Source organism: Thamnophis elegans, chromosome 6 (assembly GCF_009769535.1).
Source record: "Thamnophis elegans isolate rThaEle1 chromosome 6, rThaEle1.pri, whole genome shotgun sequence".
Lineage (NCBI taxonomy): Eukaryota > Metazoa > Chordata > Lepidosauria > Squamata > Colubridae > Thamnophis > Thamnophis elegans.
The window spans coordinates 81082200-81099175 of record NC_045546.1 but is presented as its reverse complement, the minus strand read 5'-3'; the positions used below and the strand labels follow the sequence as shown (position 1 = coordinate 81099175).

At 39.6% G+C, this 16976-nt stretch overlaps 1 protein-coding gene across 1 annotated transcript in view; it reads right to left on the bottom strand.

The window, feature by feature from the left end:
* Positions 1-4138: 4138 nt before the first annotated feature.
* Positions 4139-16976, bottom strand: part of TRIO (trio Rho guanine nucleotide exchange factor) — a 325986-nt gene continuing 313148 nt past the window's right edge. The window contains exons 51-57 of the mRNA XM_032219436.1: positions 15997-16024; positions 12809-12971; positions 10995-11116; positions 10812-10890; positions 8740-8940; positions 6344-6482; positions 4139-5336 (exon numbers count right to left, since the gene is read on the bottom strand). Of these exons, the coding sequence (XP_032075327.1) occupies positions 4794-5336; positions 6344-6482; positions 8740-8940; positions 10812-10890; positions 10995-11116; positions 12809-12971; positions 15997-16024 (1275 nt within the window). The 3' untranslated portion in view covers positions 4139-4793. The remainder of the gene's footprint in view (positions 5337-6343; positions 6483-8739; positions 8941-10811; positions 10891-10994; positions 11117-12808; positions 12972-15996; positions 16025-16976) is intronic.

Genomic DNA, 16976 nt, shown 5'->3' with positions numbered 1-16976 from the left:
AAAGTTCATGATCTTGTCCCCACACCCACAATCCATCACATGGTCCAATCTTCTTCCACGCTGGCGTCTCCACCCAGCTGCTTCCGGTCAGGTGTGAAGGTGCAGAGACAAAAGATGACCTTGGCTTCTAGAAAAGAATGAAAACAATACATTCCACAAACCTACTCCTGTCTATTCCCCCCTCCCATCAACTATACTAATGAAACAGCATAATGAAATAAGAGAAAGTGTGGCAGGCCAAAATTCTAAAAGGAATATAATTGCAGGCCTGACATAGGCCTTATTCTACCCCTGTAGTTTACAATAACTTTTCAAAGACCTGGTTAAGAATGGGGGTCATGCTGGCCTGGTTACATTCCTTAGCAGCCAAATGGCTTGTGAAAGATTCAGGATACTCATAGAATTGGTTCATGGAATACGGCCCAATGCAGAATCTCTGAAATTCACCTTTTTTCACTTTGAAATTGAGTGAAAAGAAGACATTTCAAGTGCTGTATATGTTTGTAAAATCAATAGATCTATTTGAGTGAACACGTTGGAAAATAGTTGGGAGAGGTTGGAAAATTACCAAAAATATTTGCAGATGCAGAAATACCTCCCCTAAGGGCTGAAATCCTATGCTTTGCAATCATAATCACCTTGTATATTTGTAAATAAACCAATGATTAACTATACTTTTGTTTACATAGATTTTCTTTTTTTATTGCTTGAAATTGTCTATTATCTATTGCTTGAAATTATCTATTATTATCACATTATACCTAATGTGACTGATTTTTTTTTTTGGAGGGGGGGATATTTTATTTCAATGGAAACTAATAATCAGTGCTTGGGTTGACTAGCATGGCAGCTTTTCAACAGCTGTATAAGAGGATCCTCAACCCACAAATAAGGATTTTTCAATAATGTAATGACTTTGATGCGGTCTTAAAAGTATTGAAACCATAAAATATTTGTGGGTTGTCAAGGACATTTATAATGAATATTGAGTTGAGTGAGTTGGAACTGTGGCGCTACATATGAATAGAAACAAGTGTTTTCTTCTGGTTATTCTTACAGGGAAACTTCCTGTAATAATAAAGAAGAGTTGGAAGAATAGTCCCACTATAGTAGAGTTAAAATACCCAGGGGTTAGAAAAGGGGAAAAAAAATAACATTTTCTAAAAGTAAACATTCAGAGGGAAAGTAACTTGCAACCTGTAAGTGAGAATCCAACTGTTTCTTTACTCCCTCTATAACCCCTGGGAGGAAAAATGGAGAAAACGAAATGCTTGCATCAGGAGTCACCAACCCCCAGGCTGCAGTCCATTACCGGATCTTAATCGGTTTGGAATCGAGCCACGGAAGTGGTGGGGCAAGTGTACGCGTGTGCATCCCCACGCTAGCTGTGCAATAGCAATAGCAGTTAGACTTATATACCGCTTCATAGAGCTTTCAGCCCTCTCTAAGCGGTTTACAGAGTCAGCATATTGCCCCCAACAACAATCCAGGGCCTCATTTCATCCACCTCGGAAGGATGGAAGGCTGAGTCAACCTTGAGCCGGTGAGATTAGAACTGCAGATAACAGTCAGCTGTAGTGGCCTTCAGTACTGCACCCTAACCACTGCGCCACCTTGGCTGTTCAAGTGCATGTGCTGTATTTGCATGAGAGGGGGGCAATCCCACCTGCCACTCACGCAGAACCATTCCCCCATCTCCCCCACCGGTCCACAAAGCTGAAAAGGGTTTAGATCAGTGGTAGTCAACCTGGTCCCTACCGCCCACTTGTGGGCGTTCCAGCTTTCATGGTGGGCGGTGGGGGTTTTGTCCGACACTGAAGCACTTTCCTTTTTTTAAATTTAATTGACTTCCCTACTTTATAAATCAACGTTACTGTAGAACTATAGCAATAGCAGTTAGACTTATATACCGCTTCATAGGGCTTTCAGCCCTCTCTAAGCGGTTTACAGAGTCAGCATATCGCCCCCAACAATCCAGGTCCTCATCTCACCCACCTCGGAAGGATGGAAGGCTGAGTCAACCTTGAGCCGGTGAGATTTGAACCGCCGAACTGCAGATAACAATCAGCTGAAGTGGCCTGCAGTACTGCACCCTAACCACTACGCCACCTCTATTTTTACTGCTGAAAATACTGGAAGATGAAGAGCTGTGAAAGCCTTCTCTAGGCCATAAATTATATGAGGTAATAAAAAAAAGATAATGCTACTAAATTGTTTGTTTTAAACAATGGTTTACTGAAATTTTTCTTTTCCAATGCAAAATATTTGTAAACTTATTTAAGATTTCATTTAATGGGAAGCGGTGTAATCTGTGTTAGATGAAATATACTCACCCATATATATATATACGAAGAGGTGAGTACACATACAAAGAAATCTCCTTTGTGCAATAGATTAGAATGACACAATTACCAAGAGATTTCTACAGTTTAACTATACTTCCTCTAATCTTTTGATAAGTTGCAATATTTTGCAGTAATTCACAGCTTATGCCAAGGAGAAGACTAATGAATGTTAAGCTAATGCTTCCTCTTAATGAGCATACTTTGTAGATGAAATTAGGAAAGCTAGTTAATATTTCTATTATACCAAAGACATTTACATTGGCTGTACTTTCTCAACTAAAAGAAAACTTTTAAAACACTCCAGGTTTTCTACAACTCTTTGATATATATATAAAAAAAAATCAGGCACATTTGTTAAATATGTTTAATTTTTTTAAAAAATAACTAATGGCAAAATAAAATATATACATCACATCATACTGTGTAAACACGCAACATCACTGTACAAAAAATATACATGCAAAATAAAGTGAAACTTCAACTAAAGTAGGAAATAAAATAATTCAGAAGCAAAAACGTTGTGGTTGGCATGAATGTACAACCCATCCAGTTTTGATTTCAATTCTTATTTTAAAAGTTTCTGTACAGTTTTACAAAAGTAAAAGAAAAACAAAAGAAAGAATAAATAGTTTACAATGGGAGCCACAAAACACTTAAAATTATAACTAGGTGATAGTTTAGGATGGATCACTATAACTATTTTGAATGGGATGCCGGCTTATTTTTTTCCCCGAGGCTCATTACACACAAGAAATATATGTGACTGAATGTCCTTGTCTAATGCGCAGAAAACCGTTAATCTCAATATTCCACATATTAATCTTTTTTTATTATTCAGTAAAGAGCTTGCCATCTGATGCCAGGTTCTGGTCCATGGTTCCTTGATAGCATTTTCTTTGAAGAACACGAATTTTGCTTAGCATTGTAGAAAAAGCAGTAGACAAATCTGAACATTCTATAAAATAGAAATTAATTTTTTTGGGGGAAAATAATACTTTGGCATTTTGAACAACAAACCAAACCAAACCAAACCAAACCTCAATAAAACATTCCCCCATTTTTTAAAATCCAGTTTGTTTTTTCAGGAGATGAAAATAATTTTACAATCTTTTTAAAACCAGGCTGACCTTTTTAACAAATGTTCTAAGATAAGCATCAAGTTCAACTAGTTTACAACATATTGATAAACCTTCACCCACCCCGGACCCTGGAATTTCCAAGCACAAAGTCATAAAAGCTCACCGTACTATGAATGTGCTTTTTTTTTCTTCTATATATTTATTACGGTTACAACTGAAGGTCTCATAAATAGTTGCATAAAATGTTAAAGCCACAACATTGCACATGATATGAAATAAATTTTTTAAAAAATCCCAAAGTGAGTGCATTTACAGTATTATCTTCCTGCTGTTTCCTGCTTGATGGTAGAGATTGGCCTATTTCAGTGGTTCCCAAAATTTGCAACTTTAAGACGTGTGGACTTCAACTCCCAGAATTCTCCAGCCAGCTCTGCTCTGCTGGCTGGAGAATTCTGGGAGTTGAAGTCCACAAGTCTTAAAGTTGCCAAGTTTGGGAACCACTGGCCTATTTTGTTACCAAACTCAGGAGTCCTTTTCTGATTGGTGCAGCCAAAGCCGAACCTCAACGAAAGACCCGCACGGTGGTATACCACCATTTAGGAGGAAGGAAAGGAGGGCAAAAAAAAATAGAGACACAGATTGAAGGCAGGTAATTGTCTATTTACAAGTAAGGCCTACATTTTATCAGAGCAAAATGGTTCATTCTATCTGTATGCAAAAAATTCTTGAGGTTGGATGCACTCAAAAGCTGAGCCTGCTTCTCAGTGCACTGCTATGCAAGGGATACACAGGCCGGGCAACTGGAAGGCAACCATTTCCAAGTTCAAAAATGAAAAACAAAAATCAGATGGTCCAAAACGGGCACCATCCAGATGGACAGCCGTTTCATTAAATCGTTGTTTTTTTTTAAGTGTCAGTGTCCATATTTTATCTTCTTAACACCAGTGCTTTGATCATAGGCATAAGTTCCTTTCGTCTAAAATGTTGAAAATTCTACTTAAGGTCGTTCGCAAAATTGTAATTCTCTTTTGACTTTTTTTTTTAAAAAAAGTTTTTTTTTTTTTTGCAGAAACCTGAATAAAATACTGTTATAAGTCGTAATGTTCTTCGTTGCCTTTCGCAGAGTACAGTGTTGTAGTCCTCCACCCCCACGTAGTCTTAACACCGCTAGTCCCAAGTACAAATCATGTGCGGATTTACTTGGAATACATTTTCACACGATGAACCGTACTAGCAGCTGATTGTGGTTTTTTGTTTTTTTTTAATCTTCTTCACCCCAAATTCAAGTCAACAGCTGATTGGCAGGAGAGCTTCATCCTCAGTTTAAACTGACAGGTGAAAGAGAATGAGAGAGAACGTCAAATATAGGTTAAACTTTTGGCAAGAGCCTGCTCTGTAAAAAGTTTTTAATGCTACGAATTGGTCGAACATCGTTCTGGTGTTTTCGCCGCTCAATGAATGAAGTCAGTCTGGCCGTGTCAATGGTGTCAGCACTTTTGGCACTGCCTGGCTGCAGCCATTGCTCCTGGAGGGCCAGTGCAGCAGAAGGACGCTTGGCTGGGTCATCCTGCAATAAGAAACATACAAAATCTTTGGCCTTCTGGCTTACTCCTGTGAAGTAGTCATCTGGGAAGCTAAAGTCTAAGCGACAAATGTTCAGGCACGTTTCCTCTACACTTTCATCCAAGAAAGGAGACACACCACTAAGGAGGACATAGGTGAGCACTCCAATGCTCCACACATCTGAGGTCAGGGAGACAGGATTTCCAAGGATAATTTCAGGAGCTGCAAATTCTGGGTTCCCAAATAGCTGGTGGATATAATAAGTAGTGTTGAGCTGAACTGCATCTCCAAAGTCCGTCAATCGGATTGTTGCTTTGGCCAAACTCTTATCCACCAGAATATTTTCGGGCTGAAAGAGAAGACAAATTCTCAGCTATGTTAAATCAGATCAAATCCTAACAGTGTTACTTTATAATATATTTTTTTCATTTTTTTTGAAGCAAAACAACACTAGCCAATCATGAGTATTTTCAAAAAACGGTCAGCTATAAAAAGGAAAGGAAAATATCCATGCATAGGCAAAGTAGAACAAAGGCATTTAAGCTTGCTGATCGTAACATACATTTACTGAACTAAAAGCAACATTTAATTCTAAACTAGAAATAATTGGGAAAGTGGTTTATAGCAGGGATGAAATCCACTTATCTTCGCTACCGCTTCGCTCGCTGCCTCCGCGCATATGCAAAACCTTCTACGCATGCGCAAAGCACCAAAAATGGGGAGTGATGACGTGGGTGGAGCCGGCTATCAAGCGTGCCTACAAAGGTAAGTAGAACAGCGAGGGGGGGGGGAGAATCTGCTGTGCCACACGATTTAGATTAGTTAGAAAGCAGGGAATCTTAATGATTCTAGCTAATATAAATCACACATCCCAGATGATTGGCGGAAATACCAATTCGCCCGAACCGGTAGCATTTTTTTACTACCGGTTTGGGTGAACCAGTCCGAACTGGTAGCATTTCACCCCTGGTCTATAGCTTCTAAAATTTAATGGTATTGGACGGCAATACCATCCATGCGAGGTGGCGCAGTGGTTAGAGTGCAGTACTGCAGGCCACTTCAGCTGACGGCTAACTGCAGTTCAGCGGTTCTAATCTCACCGGCTCAAGGTTGACTCAGCCTTCCATCCTTCCGAGGTGGGTGAAATGAGGACCCGGATTGTTGGGGGGCGATATGCTGACTCTGTAAACCGCTTAGAGAGGGCTGAAAGCCCTCTGAAGCGGTATATAAGTCTAACTGCTATTGCTATTGCTAATAATATGCTTGTTTCTAAACAAAAAAATGAGACACCCTCAAGTAAAAATGTTTTAAATGCTCTGAAAATATTTTGACGTCAGTGGTCAATGGCCAGTTCACCTTTAGGTCCAAGTGTACTATTCTGCAATTGTGAAGATAATGTACAGCTTCCAGAATCTCCCGCAGATACAGCTTGATCTTTCCTTCAGTGAGATTTCCCCATTGTATAATGTAATCAAGAAGGCGACCTTGGTTGGCTCTGTGAACGCATGAGCATCATGTTAAAAGTAAAGTCAACAGCCTGCATTTCACAGGTAGAATAACATGCATCAGTTTCTAAAAAGGTATCATGTCTAAAGTAGACCTTCTAATCCAATTACTAAGAAATGAATTTTGCTAATTCAGAATTTGGAGTTGAGTAACCCCTTTGATGTTGTTATTTGTCATTATTTGAGGGATGTGTTTCTAGCTCATGTAGGATATACAAATCTTTTTTTTTTTTACATTATATAAAGTTAATTATCTTTATATGATTTTTGTACTTTGTTAATTGTATAAAGAAAAAAAAAATCTGAAAAAAATTGTTAGGCTTGCTCAAAGGCTTCTTCCTTTTCTCTTTGTCAGAACTCTCTTTGTCTAATCCAAATGTGACAAAAACACAAAAGAACAATCCATTGCTGCCAGGTAAGTATACCAGGACTATATGAAAAAAACAACTTTCAAGCCGGCAAATACTACACATACCAGAGGTGGGTTCCTACCAGTTCGCACCTATTCGGTAGAACCGGTTCGTCAAATCTACCGAACCGGTTAGAAGAGGTTCCACCAGTGGACCCGGAAAGCAGGCCACACCTACAGAAGAGGTTGCAAAAAATGTTGAAACCCACCACTGGTCCTTGGATATGATTATTCTACACTATCATGCTCCTATTTATAAAACTCAGTGCCTCTGTGGAAGGTAAGGATGACTACTGCGTTTGTGGTGCAATCAGAACATTGCGTGTGTTGAAGTTGTTTTAACGCAAACCAAAGATGCCTTTTAAAAAACAAGTTTACATCCTATTCTTATGCATGCCAGTGCTGTGTGTGAGGTAATTTAAGGTGGTTCTGACAAGTGTCGTCGGCATCTTCATATCCGGTCACATGGGCAGCAAGCCACTCCCATCCGGTCACATGGGCGGCAAGCCACTCCCACAAAGGAGGCCACACCCACAGCGTAGGTTCGAACAATTTTTGAAACCCACCACTGACACATATCCATAATTCTGAATGCCTTGACAGTTTCCAAATCTATGGACACAGCTAAGAACATTTAACACGTTTAACACAATTAACAATCCTCTTAATTTGAGCCCCAAATGTGGCATAATAGGACAAATTGGAATTCATCTTAGTTCACCTTCTGATTACTGAATTGCAGATCCAATACCAAAGTGATCACAAGGCATCCTTAATAAAAGATGAGGATTCTAATAAATAAGCAATTCTTGTTGTAAACATATATATCACAATATTACCCCTCACAATGTTGTTCTCCAAAGTACAGAAAAGGAGTAAGAAATATTAAATTAGAAATGACAACGTGAGTTTTAAAAAATAAGGGGCCTACATCTAGTTTATAATAGGTAGTCCCAATTTATGACCACAATACAAACAAGAAAATTTGTCATTAAGCAGCGTGGTCATCTTAGCCCTCATTGACACTATTATTTTCTTTATGCTAATCACCTGACCATATTATTGAATGAAATCTGTCTGTCTCTACCTAGCTACCGTGACCCGACAAATGCACGCACGACAAGAGCACGCTGACTAAACCGCGGCGAAAAAACCACGACGTCATAAACGTGCCTACAACGTGCCAACAAACCCGCGATTTAAGTTAAGGTAAGGGTTAGGGTTAGGTTCAGGGTTAGGGTTATTAGTTGTTTGTTGAAGGAGCGCTTTTGTTGGTGTGCTGTTGTCGGTGCGCTTCTTCGCACATTCGTTGGCGTGATTTCGACCTCGAGGTTTTCTCATTGCGGTTTCGACGGTGCACTTTTGTCGAGCGGGCATTTGTCGGTGAACCTTTAGCTACCTAATCTTACAATTACAATGCAAAGAAAATGTTTGAAATAAAGGATCATTGTAAAAATATTGACCTCCCCCATTCCTTGAATTCTGAAGGGAATTTGGGCATCATTTGTCCTTTGATTACCATCCATGCTAGAGCAAATATAGGTTTTGCTCAAGTTATTTTTATTTGGCCTTGAAAAGGAAAAACGTTTCAATACTCAGAAGGGCAATAGTCATGTATAGTTTAAAAATTATGTTACAGGATCATTATTGAACATTAAAGAAATTTCACAGTGACCTTCTAAATAAAGAGCTTACATGGCACTGCCCAGTTTGTGTTTTGGACTAGTTGTGGTACACACAGACTGTCATGAAACTATTTTCAATGTAAAATGTAAAACTAATCAAAGATACTAGAAAAGAGCAAAATATCTGAATCAAGTAACTAAGAGATTACACACATTTCTAACACCAAGATATAACTGGTGGAAGTCTCAAAGGTATCAAGAAGGCCGACAAGCTGAGGGTGTTGGAGATTCTGCATAATTCCAAGTTCACGGGTGACTTGATCTCGTTTCATCAATTTCTTATTTACGAATTTAGCGGCTACTTCTCGCTTGGTTCCCTTTTGATCACATCTCTTAATGACAGAAAACCTGCCCCTTAAAAAAAACAGTGAGAAGAACAAAGTCAACAAGGAATACTTGAAACCTAAGTCAATTTTCGTAAATATATATATGTGTGTGTGTGTGTGTGTGTATCTATATCTCTATATCTCTATATCTATCTATCTATCTATCTATCTATCTATCTATCTATCTATCTATCTATCTATATCTATAAATATCTATCTCTATCTCTATCTCTCTATCTATTGTGTCACAACCCCTGGTATGCCCAAATATGGGAGGGAGCATACTGCTTCCCTTTTCTGTCTTTCGACTCACCCTAGGAGCCATCCAGGCAGAAAGCCATTTTTTTAGGTTGCCTTTGTTACATTTGTGTTACATTTGTGCTGATAAATAAATAAAGGGAGACTAGTATAGATCTATTTCAAGCTATTTAGCTCTCATCAGCTAGCCATACCCTTACTGGGAATCAAACCTGGGCTGTATTACATATCAGGCAGTTGTGTTAGCCACTAAGCCACAGGCTCTCCTCCTTTACCAGCTTTATCAGCTATATATATATATATATATATATATATATATATATATGTATATGTATATGTATATGTATATGTATATGTATATGTATATGTATATGTATATGTATATGTATATGTATATGTATATGTATATGTATATGTACATGTACATATACATATATATATATAGTCACTTAAAGTATACTTAAAGTTCTAATCCCAGTAAGGGTATGGCTAGCTGATGAGAGCTAAATAGCTTGAAATAGATCTATACTAGTCTCCCTTTATTTATTTATCAGCACAAATACAACACACACACATACGTGTAAAAATCTAATAGATACCTTTCACCCTGGCTTCGCTGATAACGGATAATAGCCTGTGGCCTAATGGCTAAGATCTCTGCCTGGTGTGCCTAGTATGCCATATAGCCCAGGTTCAAATCCCAGTAAGGGTATGGCTAGCTGATGAGAGCTAAATAGCTTGAAATAGATCTATACTAGTCTCCCTTTATTTATTTATCAGCACAAATAAAAAAACACAAATATAACAAAGGCAACATTAAAAATATTGGGTTTCTGTCGTGATGGACTCTTGTGACGAGCCGATTGACAGATGATGGAAGCAGTTAGCTTCCTCCCATAATTGGGGCTTACCAGGGGTTGTAAAAATCTAATATATATATATATATATATATATATATATATATATATATATATATATATATATATATATATATATATATATATGTGTGTATATATATATATATATATATATATATATATATATATATGTGTATATATATGTATATATACACACCTGACCATGAACTATTAAGAAAGACATGTCTTTAAAAGCCCCAGAAATATTTAAAAATGCCAAGTGAAGCAAAGTAAGGATTTTTCAATAACAGTCTGAATTAATGCTACTTATACTAATGTAGCCCCTTGGTCTTGGCTGTCATTTGAAGTATGTAAATTGGGAAGACTTTTCATTGAAACATGGTCATTATCTTCAGAAGAGCAATTAAAAAAACAGAATGAAATTATACGAGCGCGTGCTATCCAAATATTTTAAAACTAATAATGAGACTCATAATGACCGTATTATATGATTTTTGCCAGATTAGTAGAGAAAACTCCTGCACAGACTTCACTACAAGCCTAAGGATCGGATCTTAGTCAATTTGCATTAGCTCGTTTTAAATTAGCAGATTCGTCCGTCTCATAATATTCAGTTTTACCGTGTAAACAGTCTCTCAAAGAATCTAGTTCCCGCAATGTGAATTAGTGTGAAGCAAGTTCATTTGCGCGTACATAAACATATACTCCTGTCTTTCTATACGCACACTTGAAGTTCATAGTAAGAAGCACTAATTGTTCATACCTGCCAAGCTCGGCCACTTCACTATAAAAGGAATCAAAATTATCCTTCCAGATGACCATGATCCCATCGCTTCCAGGACCTTAAAAATGAAGAAAAGACCCTCTTTCATTAAGCAAGTTACATACAAAAAATGTGCTATTTTTCTTTTTATCTCGTGTTGTGACATGATCCAGGTGAACCTACCTAAAACTCGCAGACTGGCCTTAGTGGAAATTGAACCCATATCATTTGCAGCTATACATGTGTAGACGCCATCATCTTCTGTGGTCACACCAATGATTTTCAGATATGCTTCTCCTAAATCACTGCAAAATATCATAAACTGTAAGCAGATGAGATATTACCGGTTCTACCACAAAACCGCGGACGACAAAATCGCGGTCGACGAAAGCGCGTATGTGACGTCATCACAGTGCGACGAAAAAGATCGAAAAAGATCGAAAAATGTAAAAATAAAGCTAAAACCTTCCCCTAACCCCCCCAAACCTAACCCTAACCCTAACCCTTAACCTAACCCTAAACCTAACCCTTAACGTAACGAAAAACCTAACGCTAACCCTTAACCTAACGCTAAACGTAACGCTAACGCTCTAACCCTAACCCTTAACCTAACCCTAACCCTTAACCTAACCCTTACCTTTATGTGAATCGGCTTGCTGTAATTTAATTTTTATTTCAATTTTTCGATCTTTTTCGTCGCGTTGTGATGACGTCACATACGCGATTTCGTCGACCGCGCTTTTGTGGAACGCGCTTTTGACGGGTCACGGATATTACCTACCTCTTGTCTATTAGTACTGCTAATACTTCATATGTAAAATTCCCCCTTGCTTTAATTCTAGTCTTTCTCAACTGCTAAGAAAGCAAAGAAGTGGATTACAATTTAATGCATGAAAACCATGGCTGACATCAGTATAATATATTCCTTTGACTTTTTAAACTATGTAATAATTCCTTTTTATTTAGTTTTCATTGTAATTTGTAATTTTAATAGATTTGTATGCCGCCCAATCCCGAAGGACTCTGGGCATCTTACATAAAACAGTTTAAAATATTAAAAAAGTTTAAAAAATACTAAACAGAGACAGATTAAAAGCAACACAACATACTCTCGATTATAATGGGGCTGAAGTCCAATCAAAGATCAGCAGCCCCAAGCCTGCCGGAACAGCCAGGTCTTAACAGACTTTCGGAAGGCCGAGAGAGTGGGAAGTGTCCGGATCTCAGGGGCTAGATCGTTCCAGAGGGCTGGGGCAGCTACAGAGAAGGCTCTTCCCCGAGGAACCGCCAGGCGACATTGTGTGGTCGACAGTACCCGGAGAAGGCCCGCCCTGTGGGATCTTATTGGGTGCTGGGAGGTGCTTGAACAGGGGTGTTCAAACTTGACAGCTTTAAAACTTGTGGACTTCAACTCCCAGAATTCCTCCTCCAGTCATGTTGGCTCAGGAACTCTGGCATTGAAGTGTGCAAGTCTTAAAGCTGTCAAGTTACAAGACCCTCACACCTCTAACAGGCCTGGGGATAAGATCTTCATACACCCCACCCGAATGTTGAATGAATGTTGTGTTTTATTGCTATTTTTATTTGTACCCACATATTATTTTACGTTCTGTCTTGCACTCCCTTCCCATGAGTTGTAAGCCGCCCTGAGTCCCCTCAGGGGAAAGGGCGGCCTATAAGTGACAATAAAATACTAAAAAAAAAATACTAACTCTTTAGAAAAAAAAAACCCCAGGGGTGTTCAAACTTGACAGCTTTAAGACTTGTGGACTTCAACTCCCAGAATTCCTCCTCTCGCTCTTCATCTTGATGATGTGTGGACGGGTGGGGGGGGAGGGAGCTGGAACCGGTTCTAAACGGCACTGTAGATTTGTGGAACCTCTTCTATAGAAGAGGTTAGAACTGGCAGGAACCCAACCCTGATTTGCTTACACTTCTTCACATTTGCAATCTCCTTCCGATATGGTCTAAGGATGCAGTTAAGAGGAGTCCGGTACCTGCAAGAGATGCTGTAATGGCTGCCATTGCTCAATGTATTATGATCAGGACCTTTCCAAGTGATTGAAGCTTTGGGACGACCACAGACCTTGCATTTCAGAATGACAGTCTCTCCTGTCTCACACGTTGTCTCACTTAATGGTATTACAAATTCTGGGGGAACTGTAAAAAAAAGGAAATTGTTGTGGTTAAAGACGAGAAGACCACTCTCTTCTTGGCAACATTCTAGTCGTGCAATTTTGAGGTGATATATATATATATATGTATGCTACTTCTGCATTGCAGCTGAAACCAAATATGATTTTAAAGAATGTGTTCACTTAGACATTTATACCCCACCTTTCTATTCATTGAATGCTGAATATATGCATCACTTTGAATGCACATAGGCTTTCTCCTCCACAATATTGCATAGTTTGCACATTTAATTTGCTGTAGGTTGCACACTTTCCTCCTCAAGAAATAATATACCTGTGGAGATTGTACAGTGATTTTGTTGTGGCCCAGCAGGAGCCGTTGGAGCTGCTACCAGACTCCGACAGCGAGGGGCCCTATGAGTCAGCTTTGGAGGACCCTGTACAGGGTTCTGACCCCGAGCAGGGCGCAGAGAGGCTGGTTGGCCACCAGGAAGCGCCTGAGCCTTGGACCGGTGGGGAGGAGACAAGGGAGTGTGATCCGGACATCAGCAGTGGGGAGGAGCAAGGGAGTTGTTCCTGGATGCCCGGCACCTGAGAGCTAATAGGCGTAAGGAACAGTTGTGCAGTTACAGGAGGTAATTGCACTCAGCTGGTGGTCATTAGGCTCCCCTCAAGACTATAAAATGAATGCTTGTGCACACGCCCCTTTTGCAGGAGTCAACGCATTCACTAATGTTGGAGAACTGTGGTGTTAGCTTGGCCGACTGGATTGCTGCCAAGGACCGTCTGTGCTGGATTGCTGCCAAGGACCTGTCTGTCTGTTAATAAATTCCGTAAAGTATCTTTGGCTCGGTGTGCTTTGGTGTGGGGCGATGGGGGGGGGGGGTCAGAACATATTTGAACCCAAGATTGTCCATAGTCTTGGAAATGAATTTCTCTAAACAGGGTTCAGGCGAAGGGGGAATGTAGAAATATTAACTTCGGGAAAATACAAGTATGAAAATAAAATCCAAAGAGGCCAAAAGATATATCCTTCAATATTATCCTCCTTCCTTTGGTATTTTTTCAAGGAAGAAAATAAGTGTGACTATAGGATACCATAAGAAGCAGAATGTATATTGAATCATGACCAGCAAGACTTCATAAAATAGAACTGTGTCTATTCCTATAAAGATTAGAATCATGCAAGCAATGAGATTCTTTATGACACTCTATGGAAGCAAATGTTGGACTTCGAAGAACACGCTAGGAAAAGTATTAATGCTGTTGAATTTTGGTAAGATAGGGAAGATTACGGAGAACACCATGGATAACTTAGAAAATTAAGAAATGGACCATAAAACAAATGAACCCAGAGTTCTTGCTTGAGACACAATTGACCAGGCTCAAATTATCCTACTTTGGACAACTTATGTGAAAGGATAGCAATCTGGAGAAAACTCTTATGTCAGAAAAGGTGGAAGCAACATGAAGAAAAGAATGATCAGTACCAAGGCAGATGGACTCAGTTACAGCGGCAATAAGTGTACCTGAAAGATCAGGTTAGAACAGATCAACATGGGAAAAACCATCTATGTGGTTGCTAAGATACACTCTTATATGAAACACTCATACAATAGATATATGAGAAAGATGTGTAAAAAAAAAAAGTTACATCTCTGTAACTTTTGATACAAATGATCATGTTTATTTATTTTTTCATTTATTGCTGAGAATCTTATCTGCCTTAATTGCTTGAAGTAATTCAAGGCAGCAAACTTGCATAATACTCGTCATCCTTTTCCCCCCACAATAATAACACCCTGTGAGGTAGGTTTGGGCTGAGAGATTGCGATTGACTCAGTCACTGAGTTAGAACTGGAACTCAAAAGCTCCTGGTTTCTAGGACCTCACCTTAACTACCACATATTATAGCTAGTTACATTTCAAAGCATATACTATATAAAAATGCTAGTATATACACTTACTGTACAGGTCAGTGGTGGGTTTCAAAAATTGTTGGAACCTACTCTGTGGGTGTGGCCTCCTTTGTGAGAGTGGCTTGCCACCCATGTGACCGGATGGGAGTGGCTTGCCGCCCATGTGACCAGATATGAAGTTATGAATTAGTACTTAGGTCGGTCCAAGTAGCTGTTCAGAAACTCTGGCATTGAAGCATGCAAGTCTTAAAGCTGTCAAGTTACAAGATCCTTGCCAGTGGTGGGTTTCAAAATTTTTTGGAACCTCTTCTGTAGGTGTGGCCTGTTTTCCGGGTCCACTGGTGGAACCTCTTCTAACCGGTTCGGTAGATTTGACGAACCGGTTCTACCGAGTAGGTGCGAACTGGTAGGAACCCACCTCTGGTACAGGTGCTTAAAAAATGTCTATGTCAGACAGCTCTGTGAAAATCACCTTACATTATGCAAGTTGACTGTTTTTTAGAGAAAGGTATAGCAATAGCAATAGTTAGGCTTATATACCGCTTCATAGGGCTTTCAGCCCTCTCTAAGCGGTTTACAGAGTCAGCATATTGCCCCCAACAACAATCTGGGTCCTCATTTTACCCACCTCGGAAGGATGGAAGGCTGAGTCAACCCTGAGCCTGGTGGGATTTGAACAGCCAAACTGCTGAACTGCAGTCAGCTGAAGTAGCCTGCAGTGCTGCATTTAACCACTGCGCCACCTCGGCGCACACATTTGCATATATGGAGAATTGCATCCCAGAAAGATGCAGTTCTTTTTTTGCATAAGAACTAGTTTGGTTGATGTCTTCTCTTTTTTTGCTAATGGTTCTACAGGTACTCTTTCTTTTGTTAATTAGTTTGAGATAATTGATTGTTTTTTTAAAAAATGTGCAATATGTATAGCTGCATACTAATTTGAACACGTATTTAACATGGAGAAGATTCTGGGTGATCTTCACATCCTTAATAGAATATATAAACTGATTTAAAGGGATTATATGACTTTGCCATTTGTCTGATGGTTTAATAAATATCGATGACAATTTTATGTATTTTACTGATGTATTTTCTCATGAAACTACAACTTTATACTTAATTTCAACTTACCATCATAAATATAGTTGGGGTTGAGAAGCTGAAAAGGAGAAGAATAGAATTAGCATTTCAGAAATTTTTGCAGAATGCCCATCCTTAAGATAAAAAAAAGTTAAACATTATAACAAGCCAAGGATAAAAAATGAAACAGTTATAGGAAATGACCAGGCTGAGCCTGAGGGAGGGTTCAAGCGCATCATTAATGTGGGGTCCCTTCATGTCCACAAGAGATCTAAGTCCAGTCCTCCTTGAGTTCTGTTGACTTATCTACTGCCAATTTGCCTTGACCGTTAGTAATTCAGATTCGTGTTTAGAGAAAACATGGAACAAACTTGTACTGATTTTGGATCTAACCCTGACTCTCAATTTCTTGTGCCTGACAACACCTCAACCTAACAAAATAGTATTTGGTTAGCTGTGGTGGCCCGGCAGGAGCCGTTGGAGCTGCCACAAGACTCCGACAGCGAGGCGCCCTATGAGTCGGCCCTGGAGGACCCTGGACAGGGTTCCGACTCCGAGCAGGGCACAGAGAGACTGGTTGGCCACCAGGTGGCGCCTGAGCCTTGGATCAGTGGGGAGGAGACAAGGGGGAGTGAGCCTGAGTCCAGCAGTGAGTTGTTCCGGGATGCCCGGCATCAAAGAGCTACTAGGCTTCAGGAACAGTTGCACAGTTACAGGAGGTAATTGTACTCAGCTGGTGATCATTAGGCTCATCTCCAGACTATAAAAAGACTCCTTGTGCACACGGCCCTCTTTGCAGAAGTCAATGCAGGATTGAATGTCGGAGGACATTACTGTGAGCTTGGCAGGCTGGATTGCTGCCAAGCCTTATATGTGTTTATTGCTGCTCAAGCTTGTCTGTGCCAGTTTGCTGCCAAGAACTGTCTGATAATTAAATGCCGTAACTTATCTTTGGCTCGGAGTATATGTCTTGGTGTGGAACGAGGAGGGTCAGAACAGTACTGTATTATAATAAATGGTGGAATTAATGG